We start from the raw sequence: 19,415 nt of genomic DNA on the forward strand, positions 1-19,415 counted from the left end.
TGTTGAGCATCTATATTTAGGACCTCCATATTTATTTGTTTATTGCGCTTCCTTTCGCCATTTGAATGTTCCTTTATTTTAGTTCACTATCGTGTTAAATGATATGACATCACTCAGTGGCTGTAAATGCTAATCTACTTTGAGATTTTGAATTCAAGTCCCTTGAAAAGGTCAATTGGCTGCTTGTCTTAGAAATGAAAATAAAACCATGGACTATGCCAACATTTGGCTAGATGATTATTCTACCAAGCTTCCTGAGTATTATCTTCTCTCTTGAGAGTAACATGGACATCATTATCTGCTCTAGCTTGCCTAATGTCTCAGAAGCTGGGAAAAAAGCACTTTCCCCAGACTATAGAACTTGAGGGAAGCAAATAACAACACACTTAAAACTTACTTCATACTTCAAGGCCACTTTTATATATTAAATTAGTATGATAGCTTTTTTCTTTTAAATTTTTTTTTTTTAACGTTTATTTATTTTTGGGACAGAGAGAGACAGAGCATGAACGGGGGAGGGGCAGAGAGAGAGGGAGACACAGAATCGGAAACAGGCTCCAGGCTCTGAGCCATCAGCCCAGAGCCTGACGCGGGGCTCGAACTCACAGACCGCGAGATCGTGACCTGGCTGAAGTCGGACGCTTAACCGACTGCACCACCCAGGAGCCCCGCTTTTTTCTTTTAAAAGACAAGATTTCTAACTTGAGATAATACATTCCCAGATAAAAATTTCATTGGTTTTAAGTTACAGAATTTTGCCACTATGTTTTAAAAGCAGTTTTTCTGAAACATTAGTGTTTCAGATGTGTCTAGGTGGCCTGGCCTAACCCCTGGAGTTTCTTTCTTTCTTTTTTTTTTTAAGTTTATTTATGTTTGAGAGAGAGTGAGCGACGGAGGGACAGAGAGAGAGGGAGAATCCCAAGCAGCAGCTGAGCTTTCAGCGGGTTTGATCCCATGACCTGAGCCAAAATCAAGAGTCAGATGTTCAACCGACTGAGCTGCCCGGGCACTCCTAGAGTTTCTGATTTAGTGCATCTAGAGCCAAAAGTTTGCATTTCTGTCCATTTCTGGGGGTGATGCTGGGGTGAAAATCACTGAGAAGTCCCAATCTGCTGTCTAATTAGTCTGAAGGGAAGGAGAGATCCATTGTTCCCTATTCAGAAAGTTAAAACATACTAGAGGCCGGGATCACAACTTGTTAAGAACTTTGTAATGACTCTTTAAAGTTCACAAATTTCCATACTTGATTCTTATCATCTGTCGCTTTCCCCGGACTACTGTTAAGCTTTAAAACTGAACTAGGTCTTTGGCAGCTGGGGAGATGCAGAGAAACATCCCATAAGCCTGAACACTGGCGGAGACAGTATATGGTGGTAACTTTAAAAGAGCAAAGTAAACGGAATCCTAGGGTTCTGCTAAAAGGAAAGAGACAAGGTCAGGGACGGAGGCCTGGCTTTGAGGAGTGGCCCTGGTACTCAGCTAGAGAAGGTTCAAGGAGAGTTCCTCCAGGGCAAGTGATCAAGTTCCAAAGCACTGCTGAGATAAACACACAACCTTATCCTTCTAGCCGCCCTTCTTCCTCTTCCACCTGATGCCGGGGCTCCCCTCAGTTGCTGGGGAAGGGGGACTGTGGGGTTGACCCCTCCCTGATTCCTCCTGCCAGTTTAGGCCAAAGCAGAAGTGAGGAGCTTCAACAGTTTAACATAGAAGGCATTTTTGCTGCTTTCTCTTATCGGCCCCTAGGGATACTTTTCATTCCAGCGAAATTATTTTATTTGGCAGATTAATGTTTTAATATGTCCTTTGATTCATTTTTCAGTGAGCCCTTTAATGAATGTAGCTGTGTTTTCCTGGGTTATGTCAGCCATGAGAGGTCTCCTTAGCTGTCTCAAGTTTTTTCTTTTTTCTTTTTTTTCTTTTCCTTTCTACTGTCTCTACTCATCTCTAAATGGTCTTCTAACTTTATAGGGTTTGATTTCTCACAGTCCCTTTTAGAAAACGTAGTATCGGGGCGCTTGGGTGGCTCAGTAGGCTGAGCGTCCAACTCTTGATCTCGGCTCAGGTCATAGTCTCAGGGTTCGTGGGATCAAGCCCCACGTTGGGCTCCACACTAACAGCTCAGAGCCTACTCGGGATTCTCTCTCTACACCCTCTTTCCCCCTCACCCCCCAAAATAAATAAACTTAAAAAAAAAAGGTAGTATCAGGAGCATGTTTCCAAGTTTTGGAGTTTATGACTTGAGAGTTCGAATCTGGTTGCAAGACCCTGGGTAAATTATTTATTTTCTTTAGGACTGAAACCTCATATGTTTCACTGTTAATTATACAGACCTAGTGGTGTTTCTTGGAGAATTATTTGGGAATTATTCTTGGGAATTATTTGGGAAGCTCACAGTGTGAGTTGCACAGTGATATATGACCATCGCTATTGCTGCTGGTAAGCAACACTTTAATCCCTTTTTTTTTTTTTTTTTTTTTCCGATTCTCTACGATCTGAATTGCTTTAACAAGAAGAAACAGGTTAGTCCCAAATCTGTATGTGTCACTCTTGGATTTCTAGTTCTCTTCTGTTTTCGGAACCCCAGTAGATCCAAACCTTAGTACAAATGCCTTAGTGTGTGCCCTGGGACTCAAACCTCAGCAAAGCAAGGCAGGTCGCCAGGTGGGGAGGCTGCTAAAAGTGGTCTCCTTCCTGTGGGTCACCAAAACAAGAATAAATAAAAGACATAGGTCTCTGTTGAAGAGATAAGCCCACGTGCAAGCTAAATTATTTAAAGATTTAAGTAACAATTGGAGACAAAAATAGAGAGGTCACTTCAACATTACCGTTTTCCAATCCATCATCCTCAGGGCTTTCCAAAAAAATAAATCTGGTCCTATCACTTCCCTGTCAAAAATATCCCACCTCTGAACATCCTATGCACCCCCAGCCACCAGTTTGTTTGCTACTATTTATCTTCCTTGTGTTGGTTTCAATCTTGAAAAGACTCCAAGTTCAGACCCCTCCTTTTCTTCCTTCCAAAGAGAACTAATTATGGGCCCACTTAACTGGTTTAGCAGAGGTTATTCACTTTGGGGGCTTCCTTTTCTCTTTCTGAACCCAAACACATGCGAAAATAAGTGCCTTGTCTCTATTTGCTGTTAACACTGTAGAGAACTCTTCTACTGTACCCTGAACTTTTCGGTTAAGCTGAGTTTTCTAAAGCAAGCAGCACTGACACGTAGCACTCTATCTGGAAGTAAGTTCACGATAAGCACAACTTTAGTGAACGCAGCCAGCTGACAGGCAACAAGGAAGCCATCTCCAACTCAGCCTGGAAGTCTGGGTCTAAAGGTGCCCTCAGGGGAGGGAAGGTCCAGATGGATAACAAGACCTTTGCTGGGTGACATTACTATATACAAGGGGGAGGTGGGCAAAGGCCTTCCAGACAAACTTTCGAACTGCAATACAGCCACTGAAAAAATTCTGGGACTTTCCCAGCAATAATCCAGGAATCCTGGATTTCATAAATAAATTGAGAGACTGGAGCATTGGAAGGACACGTGAGAAACTTCGGGATACAATGGCAGTATGAGAGAGTGGCACATAAGCAAATGACACAATGGCTAACCTGATGTAAACATACTAAAACATGTCTACACAGCATAAGGGGAAACAAAGCAAAAAACCTTAAATGGGGGCAATGTGGACAATACCACAATATTCCTGAGCAACATATCTAAGTTACTTTGGTCTCCATTTGTCTACCCTAAAACAATGTTTATTTATAAAAGCAATTTATGCAATAATCTGACACGGCAACCAGGAAAAAAGTGCCACGGACTTTATTTATCTTGTCTCCTCAAATATTCACTGTCCAATTTTTAGCTGCAAAAATTCTCTGTATATTATTTTGCACCCGGAAAGTCGCAAGTAATGGTTCTGATTTGCCTCATTTAAATTTTGATATGTCTATTTAACATCATTCAAGAACATATACTATGCATTGGGTGTTAGGCATTGAGGGTACAATAGTGAGTTACGTAAGATGCTTGCCCTCAAAGAATTTACAGTCTAGAAAGAAAAAGAGACCAGTGCACATAGTAAATCTAGTATGTTTGATAAGTGTCAGAGCCAGGGGAATGGAAAGCAGATGTTTACGCAAGTGCAGAGGATCACGGAGGGCTTCTTGGAGGATGAGCAAAAAAATCAGCTTTTTGGGGGGAAGGGGAATTGGAGAAGGTATCTCAGGCCATGGGACTGGCATATAAAATGAATGGCATAATAGCTTAATTTAGTGTCATCCTCTTCATAGATTAACAGTTTAGATGAGTTCCCAAATGTAGGGCCATGACATGCAAAAAGTGGCATTGAGTGACTTTAAATTTATTCAATTAAAAAGACCCTGCTTTATTCTAATATGGATACCTTTCCCACTCTGGGGATGTTAAAATACCATCCGTTTCCCAAAATGATCATGACAGCAGATGGCAATGGGATTAAAAAAAATCTGGCAAAATGAAAGATTTTCAACATTGTGTGCATCCTTAATTTTTACTAGTCTATGAAACAGACAAAGGAGTTCCCCTGCCCTATGTCAATGTTTCTTTTTTTCTTTTTCTCTTTTTGGTTAGTCCAGAGCAAACTGTTCTAGTAACAGTTAAGCTGAGGGATGGGACTATAAATCCCCAGCCCTTTGAAATTCTAGTTTGTTGTCCAATAGTTACCTCTATAGAAAGTACTTTCTGAACTCCTAAGCACTCTTTCCAAAGACCTGACAATCTGTGCTTTTACTTGCAAACTTATTTTGAGAAGCAGTTTCATTTTCTAGATTTGTTTTGATAGAATTCCTAAGTGCTGGTTGTGTGTGTGTGTGTGTGTGTGTTTCGTGCTTTGATTTAAATTTTTCTAGGTTTTGGATATAAATTTGATATTATCAAATTGCCTGATGACAATTTAAGCCAGCTAATATTCATGTATTATGTACAAATTATATATATATATATATATATATATATTTGGAGGCTTATTTAATGCCAGAGATAGTGCTAAATAGTTTCTACAGTTATTCTAGTCAGTCCTCCCAACAACCTTTCAGTTTCTGAAGAAAATATTATGCAGAGAGTCTAAGTAACTTGCCTCTTACACACAGCTGAAAGGAATGGGTGTGTAAAAACAGTTGACCCTTCACCAACATGGCTTCGAGCTGTGCGGGTCCACTGACATGCGGACTTTTTGATCAATGCCACACTAGAGTATAAATGTATTTTATTTTCTTAGCTTTACCTTAGTATAAGAATACAGTATATAATACATATAACATACAAAATACATGTTAATTGACTTTATGTTATTGGTAAGGCTGCTGCTCAACAGTAAGCTATGAGGAGTTAAGTTTTGGGGAGTCCAAAATAATACATGGTTTTGACTGCTTCTGGTCCCCTGCCCTTAATCCCTGCATTTTTCAAGGGTCAGCTGGAGTTGAGACTGCCCTATAGTTTAGCCTAACAGAAAAATAAGAAAGTGCCTTTATAATTCAAAAGCTGTTGAGAAACACCAGCTTGTCTTTTAGATGGGAAGAGCCTGACTAAACCTCTGGGAAAATATTACTAAACATATATATGTCCAGAATTGAAAACTGTTGGTAATTAACATGGTGCACTATCTAAAGCTTGCATTTAGGGCCAATATTTATTTCCAGTTCTTTCCCTGAGTTCTCTCCCTAGATTCCCCCAACGACTAATTTCTTAAATCCATTGTCTCTTAAAAGAATGATTTAAAGTGGGAAACATACACATACAATAAAAAAGTGTGGGGGTGAGTTTAACTTTCTGGTAACCCTACCTAACTGACTTTAAAAAGTTTTCAGGAGTCCAGCCACTGTCTGGGAAGGCAGTAAAAGTGGAAAGAACAAGGACTTGAGAGACAAGTCTGAGTTCAAATCCTAGCATTTTGTTAACTTCATTACTTGTTTTGCAGAGGAGTCAACTGAAGCTCAGATTATCAGGAGCCCAAGTTGGAGACCAGGCTTCATTTGATTTCTCATCTAATGCTGGAATGACTGATAAAGTGAGGAAAATGAACATCACAGATGATTAAGGGTGGGTGGGGTTAGGAGGGCTATCAGAAGATCTTGTGCTAGGGCTATGGTGATTTTAAGCATTTACCTCAGGGGCACCTGGGTGGCTCAGTCGGTTAAGCATCAGACTTCGGCTCAGGTCATGATCTCATGGTCCCTGAGTTCAAGCCCCTCACCGGGCTCTGTGCTGACCGCTCAGAACCTATTTTGGATTCTGTGTCTTCCTCTCTCTCTCACCCTCCCCCGTTCATGCTCTGTCTCAATAATAAATAAACATTAAAAAAAAAAAAAAAAGAATTTACTTCAGTTTTCCTATTTCCTTTTGAGTAGTAAGAGGTTTCAGGTCCTCAGTGAATTACCGTGACGTTTATTTTTAAACAAAGTTCTATCCCAAAAGTCCTAGAATGGAACAGATGTACCTTATTTACCATTATTTTTGATGCATTTATCCAAAGAAAAGATGTTCACAAAAGTTAATGCTTTTAACAATACTATCTTTAAAGTATTTAGCTTAGTTTAACTACCTAATTATTGTGTATGAATTTAAAACTAACCTAGCAGTTTTTCCAAACCCAGTTTTACATGTTTCATTTAAACAATAAAACATTTTCTCCTTCAGCTTTATACAAGTTCTACTTTTGCTACATTTCTATACCCTTTGGCTAGTACTTAAAACACACACACACACCTCAAAGTGGTGTGTTTTGCAATACTGATGACCAACTAAACTCAGGATATTTATTTCCATCTGGTAGAGTTCAACTTCTGCCTCTTGTTTGCTTTCTCCATCTGTCCGACTCACCATCTTTTTTTTTTTTCCCTCTTCTCCTTACTGGAGTTAGAGTTAACCCTCTCTTAGGCTTAATCGTTTTAGCAGGCTCAAGCCTTAGCACAAGTCTTTTTCTCTAGTTTTGCAAGTAGGGTTTCCAGTAAACTCAAATGTCTAAGCCTAATACTGCCCCAAGCTTCAAATTTAATCTTTATTTTCTTCTGTTTTTATAAAGAGCAAGGCCTGAGAGCTATTTGGACCAGAAAAAAAAAAAAAAAAAAGGGAAAACAATCTTTGGTTAAGGTATAAACGGTGTAAATGCATTACACAAATGTGTGTTTTCAGTACAGCCTTAACTTTACGGGATCCGCGTTACTACATTATCTTCAGTAACAGGCTTTCCTATCAGCACGACGCTGGATTCAGTAAGGTCTCCACTCCTCTCTCCTTTGACTCCTGAAATTACTGAAACAGCAACCACAAAAGGCTTACTAACCTTCTATTTATTTTGCAATTAAACTTTTACAAAGACACCCCCGCTCCTCCCGAGGGTGAAGCTGAAACGGTTCCCTGACGTAGGCAGCACGTCTACTAGGAGACCCTCCGGCCCCCCGACTCCCTAGAGCTGCAGAAAGACCTTCAATAGTAGCCCTTTCGTTCCACTTTCTCCGTATCCCCGCTGCACGCCCCCGCACACTTTCAGCACCGGCACGCGAACCCCGCTGCTCGGCAAGAACCTCCCGCTTGGGGAACCAGCCTCTTAGGAGCGGGGACGAGACTGAAACACCCAGCGCGCGAGGGGACAGGCACCTCGGACTTGCAGCCGGATCTGCGCGCGCGGACGCCAAGAAGGCTTTTATCTGCCCAGCACTGAGACTCCCTGCGAGCGAGCCCAGGCAGCTCACTCTCGCAGAGGATGCGCTGGCGCTGGGCCCGGAGTAGCTGAACCGGGAAGGAGGAGCTAGGGCTGGGGGCGGAGCTTTCACACGCGCACCCTCGCTCGGCTCCGTCCTTTGGCCACAGCCCGCCGGTCCCGGGCCGCCGCTCCGGAGTTTATTTGTTTACAAGCGGATTACGTCAGCTCCTCCCTCTCTTCCCCGTCTCCGCATCCACCCGCTAGCCCCCTTTTCCCGCCCCCTCCGGCTCCGAATCTGCTGCGTCACAATGGTGCGATCTCCGGATTGGCTGAAGTCGGCCGTCATGCTCCAGGTACGCCACTTCCTTTCCGCCGCGCTATAAAAGCTACTGCACGGCTCCTGCACCTCTTCGCCGCTCCGAGCTGGAAATGCAACTGTTAGGAGCTTTGGAGGCTGCGGAGCTGGACGCGGAGGCGGCTGGGGAAGTCCGAGCGATGTGACCAGACCGCCGTCGCTCGTCTCTTCCTCTCGCCTGCCGCCTCCTGTCGTGAAAATAACTTTTTTACTATAAAGGAGAAAAAAAGTAGCTGTCCGCCCCTCCCGCCCTCTCTTCCTCTCAGCCCTCTGACCTGCGAGGGAGCCCGGGGTGGCCGCTCCGTCGTCGGGGCCGCGCCGCCGAGCCCCGGCCGCCCCGGGCCGCCCCCGCCCGCCGCCCCCATGCATCCCTTCTACACCCGGGCCGCCACCATGATAGGCGAGATCGCCGCCGCCGTGTCCTTCATCTCCAAGTTCCTCCGCACCAAGGGGCTCACGAGCGAGCGACAGCTGCAGACCTTCAGCCAGAGCCTGCAGGAGCTGCTGGCAGGTGAGCCGGCCGCGGCGGGAGGGCGAGGGGCGCCGGGCGGACGCGGACCGCACACCCGGGGCGGGAGGCGGGCCGAGCCGTCGGGGCCGCGGAAGCCGCGGCACTGCCCCGGGCCGGCCGCGCTCGGGTCCCGCCGCGGGAGCGGGGCAGGCGCGCCTGGCGGCCGCTAACGGCGGGTCCTGGCGAAGGTTTGGGGGCTGGGCAGAGGGCTCCCCCTCCCCCCACGGCTGCCCCACCGAGGGGAGAAGGGAACAGGCTCACAACAAAGAGACTACAGCCACTGAGGCGGGAGCTGCGGTCCTCGGACCGTCCGCGGATTTGGGGACAAAGGAGCTGCGGGGCTGGGGTTAGTTCGACGCCCCCTCCCCCAACCCCCTCCAACCGTTGTGGGCTCGGCGGCCGGGCCCGGGGCTGGGAGACCGCGCCGCTGCCCCGGGGCCAGCCCGGGACGGACGTGCCGTCGCCCCGCGCCTCCTACCCCTGACCATTAATCATCGGATTTGTCACCGGTTCAGTTGCAGCCCTGCCCAGAGCTTGGTTTAGTTAGGGTTGCTTGTTTTCTTCCCTTCGGGGTTAACAGCCCGGTGGCGCTTCTCCTCCAAAGCCATAAACCCCATTGTGTGCGGCTGGGGTGGGGTGGAGAAAGTAAACAGGTTCCCGCCTGGCCGCTGGTGCCATCCGGCTGCCCGGCCAGCCGAGGCCGCGCGCCGGATTCCTGTTTTGGCGGCTCAACCGGTTGGTTCCTGGAGATTGTTTTGTCCCCTACTACTGTGTTGTTTCTAAAACCCTGCCCGCTCTTTTCCCCAGCCCCAAGCACGCACAGCCGCGGTGCGGTGCTGGGCGTTTTTGAAAGTTGATAGTTTAAATTTTTCACTTTTCAAAGAAGCCTGCGGAAGGAGGAAGCCATAGCGGGATCTTACAGTAACGATCTAAGCATTGTTTCTCTCTCTCTCTCTCTCTCTCTCTCTCTCTCTCTCTCTCTCTCTCTCTTTCCCCCTTATAGAACATTATAAACATCACTGGTTCCCGGAAAAGCCGTGCAAGGGATCAGGTTACCGTTGTATTCGCATCAACCATAAAATGGATCCTCTGATTGGACAGGCGGCACAGCGGATTGGACTGAGCAGTCAGGAGCTGTTCAGGCTTCTCCCAAGTGAACTCACTCTCTGGGTTGACCCCTACGAAGTGTCCTACAGAATTGGAGAGGATGGCTCCATCTGTGTGCTGTACGAAGCCTCACCAGCAGGAGGTAGCACTCAAAACAGCAGCAGCGTGCAAATGGTAGACAGCAGAATCAGCTGTAAGGAGGAACTTCTCTTGGGCAGAACAAGCCCTTCCAAAAACTACAATATGATGACTGTATCAGGTTAAGATATAGTCTATGGATGGATCATCTTATAATGGATGGATAAATTTGATTTTTGCTTTGGGTGGGCTCCTCTTGGGGATGGATTATGGAATTTAAACCATGTCACAGCTGTGAAGATCTGGCACAAGATAGAGTGGTAAAAATAATTTTTTTTTAAAGTGACAGTGCCATAGTTTGGACAGTACCTTTCAATGATTTAATAGCCTGTGAGTCCAAGTAAATGATCACTTTATTTGCTAGGGAGTGAAGTCCTAGGGTGGTTTCAGTTTCTCCCAGATGTTAAACCTAAATTTTTTCCATCAATCCCTTTAAGGCAAATCTGTATTTCAAAGAACCTTTCTCTGCAGTAGACCTTGCGGAGGAAATTTGCACTATTACACTTGAAAATGGTTAACTTTTTTGGCAGCTGACTAGGAAAGCTCAACATTTGAAACATGGTAGTACTGGAAATTTTGACAAGACTTTTACCTAGCACTTAAATTTGTATAAATGTACATAAGACAAACCTAGTAAGCATGACCTGGGGAAATGGTCAGACCTTGTATTGTGTTTTTGGCCTTGAGAGTAGCAAGTGACCAGAATCTGCCGTGGCAACAGGCTTTAAAAAGACCCTTAAAAAGACACTGTCTCAACTGTGGTGTTAGCACCAGCCAGCTCTCTGTACATTTGCTAGCTTGTAGTTTTCTAAGACTGAGTAAACTTCTTATTTTTAGAAAGTGGAGGTCTGGTTTGTAACTTTCCTTGTACTTAATTGGGTAAAAGTCTTTTCCACAAACCACCATCTATTTTGTGAACTTTGTTAGTCATCTTTTATTTGGTAAATTATGAACTGGTGTAAATTTGTACAGTTCATGTATATTGATTGTGGCAAAGTTGTACAGATTTCTATATTTTGGATGAGAAATTTTTCTTCTCTCTATAATAAATTGTTTCTTATCTTGGCATTTTAATCAATCTCTTGTCATGATTATAGAGGTTCAGCTCAAAGAAATATGTTTCTCAGAAGACTTAGGTTCTATAAGCTATGTGAATGTCAGTTGCACACTGGTCACGCTGAAAAACATTTGATGGGAGTGTACATGTCTAGGTGTTAGAGGAAACACAGGGTAACTTTTTTTTTTAAATCTCCAAAGTCAAAACATGGACACATTACCAGGCTAATCTCACGAAATGAGGATAAGAGACAAAGGTAACATCTACCAAAAATGATACTCAGAGGATTATATTTCATTGCTTCCCTGTCGAAGTGAAGATATAAATGTTCCGTTCTGGCCCACCTTTGAAAAACGATAATTTTGCCCCATGGAATCCATGTTCAATTAGAAAATCCTGGGGTAGGTGACCCATAGTCTTAAAAGAACAGGCTAATCACTGCAGAGATGGTGGTGTTTTGCTTTTCATCAGCTGCAAGAATTACATAAAAATCACTTAAGCTGGAATTCAACAACAGGTATGTTTATCAATTTTTATTCTCAAAAGTTGAAATGTGAGTTTTTGATCCCTTATTTTCAGACTTATGTTTCAGATAAATTCTCAGAACCTAAACGAAACCTTGCCAGAGTGTACATTACTCCACTACCCCGTGTGATAAAAACTTGTTGGTAGTTCTTTGGTTGAACGGGATTTTGAAAGTGGAGAAGGTTGAGTTTTTCGGTACACCGTTAACTTACAGTGGCTTTTGAGATACGCATGTAATAAACATGATCACACTGGAAATACCCCGCAGTTGAGGTTACTTGAAATCAGTAGTCCCAAATTTGGGGATACACAGAAGTAAATCCACAGCCGAATACGCAGGTGTTTAGAATACGAACAGTGTCTGTGTACTTCACCCGTCATTCGCATTAGAACCACGGCACGCGGAATACCCTTACCAGTTATGGTTTTATTTTCCAGCGTGTTCTTTGAGAAGCCTCCCAGTTTTTCAAATTTGAATGTACAAGGATACAATGGGTAGTGTCGTCTTCCACAGGTCTCACCCCAGTTCTGATTAGCATTGTTTGCCAACTGCATCTCTGGTAACTCCTTTGAAGCCAGGTGCTTGGTAAGGTTTTGCATACTAAGCCATTGGACCCTAAGGCAGAGTGTCCGGAGAGTTTAGGAGTATATTCTAACCTGAAACTTCGGTCATAGAACCGATTCTCAACTGGAAAATCATTTTTGGAGATGGTGACATCAGACTTTTCGGTACTTTCAAAGAAATTGGGTAGGAAGAGAACTTAAAAACATTTCACTTTAGAATGTAGGTGATGTCTGGCACTTAATTAAGGAGCTGTTAAGTTCCTCTTTAAAAAGGCTTGCAAATATCACTGAGACCTGGCATCCTGCTGTTTCCCGGGACTTTTAACCCTTACGTTCTCCAGACAATTGCTTACGGTACTGGAGCTTTTTAATTTCTCATTCATTGCTTCTGGGGACTGTTTTTGCCTAGCTGTTTGGATGAAAACGTTTGTGTGCTGCTCTATGCACATGCAGGAGTGTACCAACCTGCACGTGCAGTCATTGTATCTGTACTTGTAAGAAGTTTAATACTGATAAAATTTAGAAGGCTTTTACACTGAGTGAGAAGATACTTCCTTAAGTCATTTTAAGAAAGGAGGACTGCTTTCAAAAATCCTTAGCTGCCGTTGGCACCAAGAGTTCATGATTATTAGCAGTATCGTTACGGGTGCCACTATTCTGAATTTTAACAGGTAGTTTTAAAATTATCTCCTCTTCTCCAAATGTAAGTACTATCTTGCTCTATAATGCTTAAGCAAGGATTACCCTGGTTTGTGCAGGATAATGTGGCTGTTTTCTCCCCTTCAGTCTGGGATGGGAATCACATGTCCATAGCCTTGAGTTAACAATATTTCTTGTATTAGTAGTAGATGGGAAAGTCCACTAGAAAATCGCTTTCTGGTACTGTTGCATAAATGATTTCCCTAAGTCACCGTTCTTCACAATCGCAAGTAGTTTTTGTTTTGTATGGGTGTTACAGATTGTGGGAATTGGCCTTCATGTTGAAGCAGTCTTCCTGACTATTATGATCTTTAAGAACTGAAGATTAAAAGTGTATTGTATATTGAAAATCATACCTCTCTCCTTTGCACCCCTATTTCAGCTAATGTGATGAGATGCGATTGATAAGCTATGGGGAGAAGTTATCAATAGTTTTATTTTGGATTGTCTGAAACAACGTATTTCTTATTTGTCTGAAAGTGCGGGGACTACAAAGAGTTTAATTTCATCTCAGTCTGCATATATGGCTACTGCTAAAATATAACCGTATTTTTTATGTTTGGAACATAACAGGGTGAAAAACTTGTAGTGAAATAGTTTGTACTACTAAGCAAACTAAGCTGCTTAAATGAGTCCTGAAGTCATTTATATTACTGCAAAAAGGCCAGAGGAATTTATAGGTGATTTATAGTTTCTGGCTATTTATATATATGTATGTTTTTCTGCTTTTTTTTCTGAGAATAGCCTAAAGTGAAGAAACATTGTTAAACAAGATGTTAAACTTTGTAGTTTTAAGGTGCTCCTAAACAAGTAAGCCTTAGGTTGTATTAATAGGATTGCCACCATTTCCTCAACAATTTATGGAATATAATTGACGCCAGTTTTTTTGACTACAGTTTTAGCTAACCAGTTTCTTTTGATATTGTTCAGAGTGTCAAACGATAGAAAATGATAAGGCTGCCAATTTCACTTCCAGTTGAGGATTTTCGATTCTGTCAGTGTTTTCTGTCCTCTCGTAGTTAAATAATCTTAAAAGGAACATTTTGGAGTTCAACCTCTGACTTTCATAGGAACCTTTGCATGCGGTTTATCGTTTTGATGTTGATGAATATCGAGAGGTCTGTGCAGCCATCTTTTGGCAGAGAGTTTGGGAAGCACGACTGTAGGGATTCTGTAATTCACGAACCTGGGACCCAGTCTGCGCTCACTTTGTGAACATGCAGGTCGAAGTGGTAGTGAGGTTTGTGGTTCATACCAAGTGGAAACTGGGCTGGGTGGGGGTGGGGGGTGGGGAGTGGGATAGCTTAAAGAAAGCCTGTACCTATAGGCATTTTTAAAGACATTCAAATCTAATGCTTAGTGCCTTTGTCTAGGTATTTTATAAAGGGACAATGTTTTTGAAGCTGTTAGGAACTGCTTGATTATAAGCCTCTTTCCTCGTGCCTTTTAGTTGTGAAGGCCGTTTGTGACCCCCCCTTCTGATGATAGAAGGGTGATTAAGTGTAGGCCAGACATCTAACATCAGGACAGAGATCACCAGGCAGAAAATGAGAGTAGAGTTAAGTGCATTCCTGTATTTGGAGACTATCACATCAAACAATTATTATTTCAAATCATAACAGATAGAAGACATGGTCACCTGTGGGCACATGTACTTTTAATAATTCTCTAAATAAGGTGATCTCCAAAGTACCTTTATGTCATTCTCCTAAAGTATTTTTGTGTGTGTTTTCATGTGAGTTTGCACAAGCACATGGTACATTTTGTAAACAAATATATGGGGCATGTACTAAAAATTCCATTGATAGGGGTGCCTGATCAAAAAAAAACTTTCTCTAGATCACTAAGGTAGATGAGGGTTTGCTCTCTTAATAACTTGTGATTATTATGTTAAGTGATACGGTTTCAAATGAGAAACTGGTAGCACTTCAAAGAAGGTTATCTTGTCTAATTTTAGCTTCTTAAGTCCGTATTTATAAAATTAAGACATTTTTTACAGCCAACAGAAACCTCAAATTAAGTGTTCTACCAATTCAGAGTCTATGTGCTCCTCTATATTAAACTATATACTGCTATGTGCTGAGATCCACATTTTATGTTTTTAGAAATTTTCTTTTTAAACGTTAGGGCTCTTGTAACATTTCCTTTATTTGCATGCATGGTTGTAAAAGAACTCAGTTCACGTAGTTGCACACCAGTGATTACATTAGCCTTAGCATTTATGGGTTAGCCAGAAGTCTCCTGTATCTTTTCTCTCTGGTTCTGAGCAATCTGTAAATTTGTAGGAAGGAAAGGTGACTGCAAATTAGACTTTATTTGATAAGATTCTGTAAATGGGCATAAACCTAAAATGGTAAGATTTGACAATAGCACTGTAAACAGGATAGATGTATCTTCCAGTCCTGATTTATAACAGTTTTGTCCCCTCGAGTCCGTAGACTGAATGGAATTGTATTTCCTATAAATTAAACTGGTGAGCCTTCAAGTTACTGATGTACGTTCTTCGTTGACCTCTCGACAACTGGGTGAGGTTGACAGGTAGGTAGGTCAGTACTTTTTAATCTTCGTGTTCTGTGGTTAGAAAGCTGAGGCTTAGGGAGTTTAATTTGCCCCAAAGTCAAATGGCTAGTAAACAGCTCATTCATAATTTGAACTCGGGCCTTTTTGACCCCAGAACCTGAACTTTCAACTATTGGTATATTGAGGTGTATGATTTATTTACCATGTTTCACATTGTTGCAACATGCAGGTTTTCATTTCTCATTGCTGGTTAGCCGTCATTTTCAGCCTTTGAAACCTCATCGCTTTCCATGCTCAGAAGGCAAAAAAAACTGTCTTAAAACCAGGCTTCTTTCTTCAGGAGGCATTTGGGACTTATTATAAAGAATACTAGTCATGGACTAGTTGGAATGGGTTGGAATGAAGTACCTGTACCAGCTACTACTTTGTGACTTTGGGCAATTTGATTAGCCTCTCTGAGCCCATGGCTCCGTATGTAAAATGGGATAAAAATAAGTCCGTTATACATGAAAACATCCAGCAAAGAATGGTTGGATTTTTGGGAGTTGAATACTTCAGTATAGCATGGAGGCAAATTCAGCAGGTGGTTTTCTTGGTTTCGTGAAAATTTGACGTCACTGTGATCGGTGGGAGTTTCTTGAAAGTCCGCTTTGGCCAATAGCTGTGAGAAATGTACTTGTGATTTTGAAATGATGTGAGAAGAAAAAGGAAGTCCTGTTTAAAAGTGGAAATACAGATAACCCAGGTGTTGAGTGTATTTATTTCACAGACTTTGCTGAGCTGGGTCCTTAACATTGTGCTTTTCAGAGCTATTTTCCCAGTAGAGGACAGAAAAGAAGGACTCCTTCGGATCTTTTGTCTGTTGAACACCTTCAAGTGAGAGATGCCACCACACTACCAAATGTGTATAGCCAGGCAGCCCCGCGCAGTGCCTGCTTGAGGGCGTTATCGTGTTTGAGTGTTGCACCTCCTCGCCGTAAGAAGTAAGTTGACTTTTCCCAGGGTTTGCCGCCCTTCGAGCCATTTGTATCTGGCCATGCTTTTGTGGTTTTTTCCAAACAGAACTCGGTGGCTCTCAATCCCTTCTTAACCTAGAGGGCTGTGAGTACTTCCTCCACTGCCAGGAAAAGCAGCCTTTTTGTAAGTTACCAGTTTGGGTTTGACTTGCTTCTTGTGGTGTAACTGGATGCAACGTTTGCTTGAATCACTGATAACGTCATCGGCTTGTTCTAGTCAGTCATGAGTGAACCAGCGACCACACGCTCTTTCTAGTTTAAACCCTGGTCCCTTTCTCTGGCGAAGATAACCTTCATTGAGGAGCTTGCTGCTGGGTTGTATAGCATGACTGCGTGCCTCAACGAAGTAGGTACTCAGCCAGCGGAGCGGCTTGCTGATTTATTTTGCAATAGTATAGGAAACAAAGGGCCCTATTCTTAAAAGAACCTCAAGAGACTTCCAGGCAAAGTTCCTTTGGCCCCTTCAGAAGTCTTGTATTTTACTGTCCCTGTGAGCTTCAGGCCTGCTTGGAGTTGTGGGTAGCCTTAAAAATTAGTCAAGGTGTTCCTCCAGTGTTTAAGATGGTGATGGAAGAACAAGAGTTTGGAATTAATTAAAACAGGGTTAAGGTGGCCAGTCAGAGTTGTTAGAACAGTTATCCCCTGAGAGAGGGTAGTTCCGGTCATAGGGTTAGAGGTGGGGCCTTTTGTAATAGTGAAGCGTCACACACAGGCTCTCTTCTCCTAACTTTCAGCTTCTTGCATTTCCCCCATTCCCCTGTCCAAGGGATCCCTCTTGGGATCCTTCCTTTTTTTTTTTTTAATGTTCATTTATTTTTGAGAGAGATGGAGGGGAGGAGAGAGAGAGGGAGAGAGAGAGAATCCCAAGCCAGCTCCACGTTGTCAGCACAGGGCCTGACGGGGGGGTGGGGATTGATCTTAACAGCCCTGAGAGCACGACCTGAGTTGAAACCAAGACTGGGACCCTCAAACAACTGAGCTACCCAGGCACGCCTCCTGGGTCCTTTCTGATGGTTAGAATATGACCGTTTTGTCCCGTATCTACCACATTCATTAAATACTCATTGAGTCCCTCTGTGTGCCATGTACTATCCCAAGGACTCACAATAGTCATCGTGTCTGCCTTCAAGGGGCTTCGAGCCTAGCAGCAGAGAGAAGTCCCCAAACAAATAGAAACACTGGAATCTACTAAGGGAAGGAAGAGGTGAAGTGGGGTGTCCCGACCGCAGTGATGGACATGATGCCTGCCTTCGTTCTTCCCAGAGGAAGACATGAACCGAGCTGTGTCTGTACGATTTGTTTTTTTATCTCTTTTTCTCAGTTTCATCTTTTTTCGTAATTTTATCTTCTTTTTCACTCATTCTCCCCTCTGCCTCATCAGTCCTCGCTGTCACCGCATCTGGTTTACGTTGCACCTCATCTACAGCATTTCTTAATTTGTCATGACTATGTTTTAGTTCCTTCATCTCCACAGCAATAGGTTCTCTGCTGTCTTCTATGCCTTTCTCAAGTCCAGCGATTAATCTTATTGACTATTAGTCTAAATTCTTGTTCAGTTGTATTGTTTGTGTCTGTTTTGAGCAATTCTTTAGCTGTCATTTCTTCCTGGAATTTCTTTCGAGGAGAAGTCTTCCGTTTCATCCTTTTGGCTGGTTTTCTGTCCCTTATGTGTTTTAAAAGCTTGTTGCGTGCTCTGCACCTGTGAGCACTGCTATGTTAAAGGAGGGTCATACTCTGTCCAGGGCCTGGCCCTTCAGGAGGTGTTCTTTGGAGTGCGTTATGTGCTCTCGGTTGTTGGGACTCTGGTTGCTTTATCCCCCTACTCCTAGCGATGTTTTGGACCCTCCACCAGGTTTGCTTTGATTTGTTTGTTGAAGTAGCCCATTGACTCACCAGGTTGTCCCCTTGGGCCCCTGGAGACATCTCTGTCACTCTGCAGCCGGACTCTTGGAATTCAAAGTCCTCTGTCCTCAAGACTGCTGTGTTTGAGGGATGAGGGAACTTCAGGTCCCCCCACCATGTTGGATCTCTGCCTGAGCTGCGTCTGTAGGGTATGTGGGGATTTGAGTGAAGAAGGCAGGACAGGGGACAGCGCACAAAGTCTGGCAGGAGAGCGAACAGTGCTTGGGAAGGATTGAGAGGCCAGGATGAGTGGAGTGGAGGAGAATTAAGGAAGGGAGGCCACATCACGTGGGGCTTCGTAGGTAGAGAGCGACCATGTAATTTGGTCGATAAGTTTATCGGCTGAACTGTGACCCTTGAGAGTAAAACAGAGTGCAGTTACTAATTAAACCCAGACTGTCAGCAACTGGAACAGTCTCCTCGCTTTTACAGGCCATGTTAAAGTATTATTTCTTTGAATAAAGGCCGCTCAACCAGCAACGTATCTACTTTCTAGTAAACGTGTCAAGGAGTTAGAATACCTTTTGCAGTCCAAAAGGAACCCAAACCGAACTCAAGAGTGTTTTCTTCAGAATAGCTGGATTGCTTATGATTTGTTTTGGTACAAACAATAATGACTTTCATGTTCTAAAGGTTTAGCACGGAAAGTTGGTTTTTAGCGTAAGCTGCTAGATTAGAGGCACTTTCATGGTGTATGAAATAGAACAATTGAAATTCAAACATATCTTTGATTATTGTCCACGGTTTGTTGTTACTGTTGTTATAGCACTTCCCGTTTTTGCAGTGTTTATTAAATAGAATTAAAAAAAAAAGTTTAATTGTGAGTTTACATTTCTAGTGGAAGTAACTCCTAGACGTAGCTTTCGAGGTGTGGGCCACCTAAATCTTTTTTCTTTAAATTGCTGTAAAAATGTAATACAACTAAATGTATAGAATTCAGTGGATTTTGCACACCTATGAAATCCACACCCCAATCAAGGAATAGAACATTTTTACCACCCCAGAAAATTCCCTTTGGGGACAGTTAAGATTTGGTTAAGAAATATGTTTGGGGAGCCAGGCCTCAAAGTAGAAATGAGTTGTTTTCCCTCTCCTCTTCTTACTACTTTATTTTTGCTCCCTAAACATGCGGTAATGGTTACTTTAGACATGAAGCAAATTGTCACCAGAAGAAACCGTTGCCTTTCAACTAGTTATGATTTAGTGGTTACTAATATTGTACATCCCTGCCTAATTTGCTATGGCTTTTAGTCTTTTAGAGTGAGTAGTAAAATGTGAGTCATATCCCTATCACTGACTCACAAGCTTACTAAGGAGTGCTTGGTGTTTGTTATTAGG

At 43.0% G+C, this 19,415-nt stretch overlaps 1 protein-coding gene across 1 annotated transcript; it reads left to right on the forward strand.

Annotated features, from left to right (window-relative positions):
• The first annotated feature begins 8,101 nt into the window (after window positions 1-8,101).
• Window positions 8,102-10,868, forward strand: BTG1 (BTG anti-proliferation factor 1). Its single transcript, XM_086712672.1, has 2 exons — window positions 8,102-8,549; window positions 9,553-10,868. The coding sequence occupies exons 1-2, from the start codon at window positions 8,402-8,404 to the stop codon at window positions 9,918-9,920; spliced, it is 516 nt and encodes a 171-aa protein (XP_086568798.1). The 5' UTR covers window positions 8,102-8,401; the 3' UTR covers window positions 9,921-10,868.
• Window positions 10,869-19,415: the final 8,547 nt, after the last annotated feature.

The sequence above is a fragment of the Puma concolor genome, chromosome B4 (genome assembly GCF_028749965.1).
Source record: "Puma concolor isolate L17-30 chromosome B4, mPumCon1.1.hap2, whole genome shotgun sequence".
Classification (NCBI taxonomy): domain Eukaryota; kingdom Metazoa; phylum Chordata; class Mammalia; order Carnivora; family Felidae; genus Puma; species Puma concolor.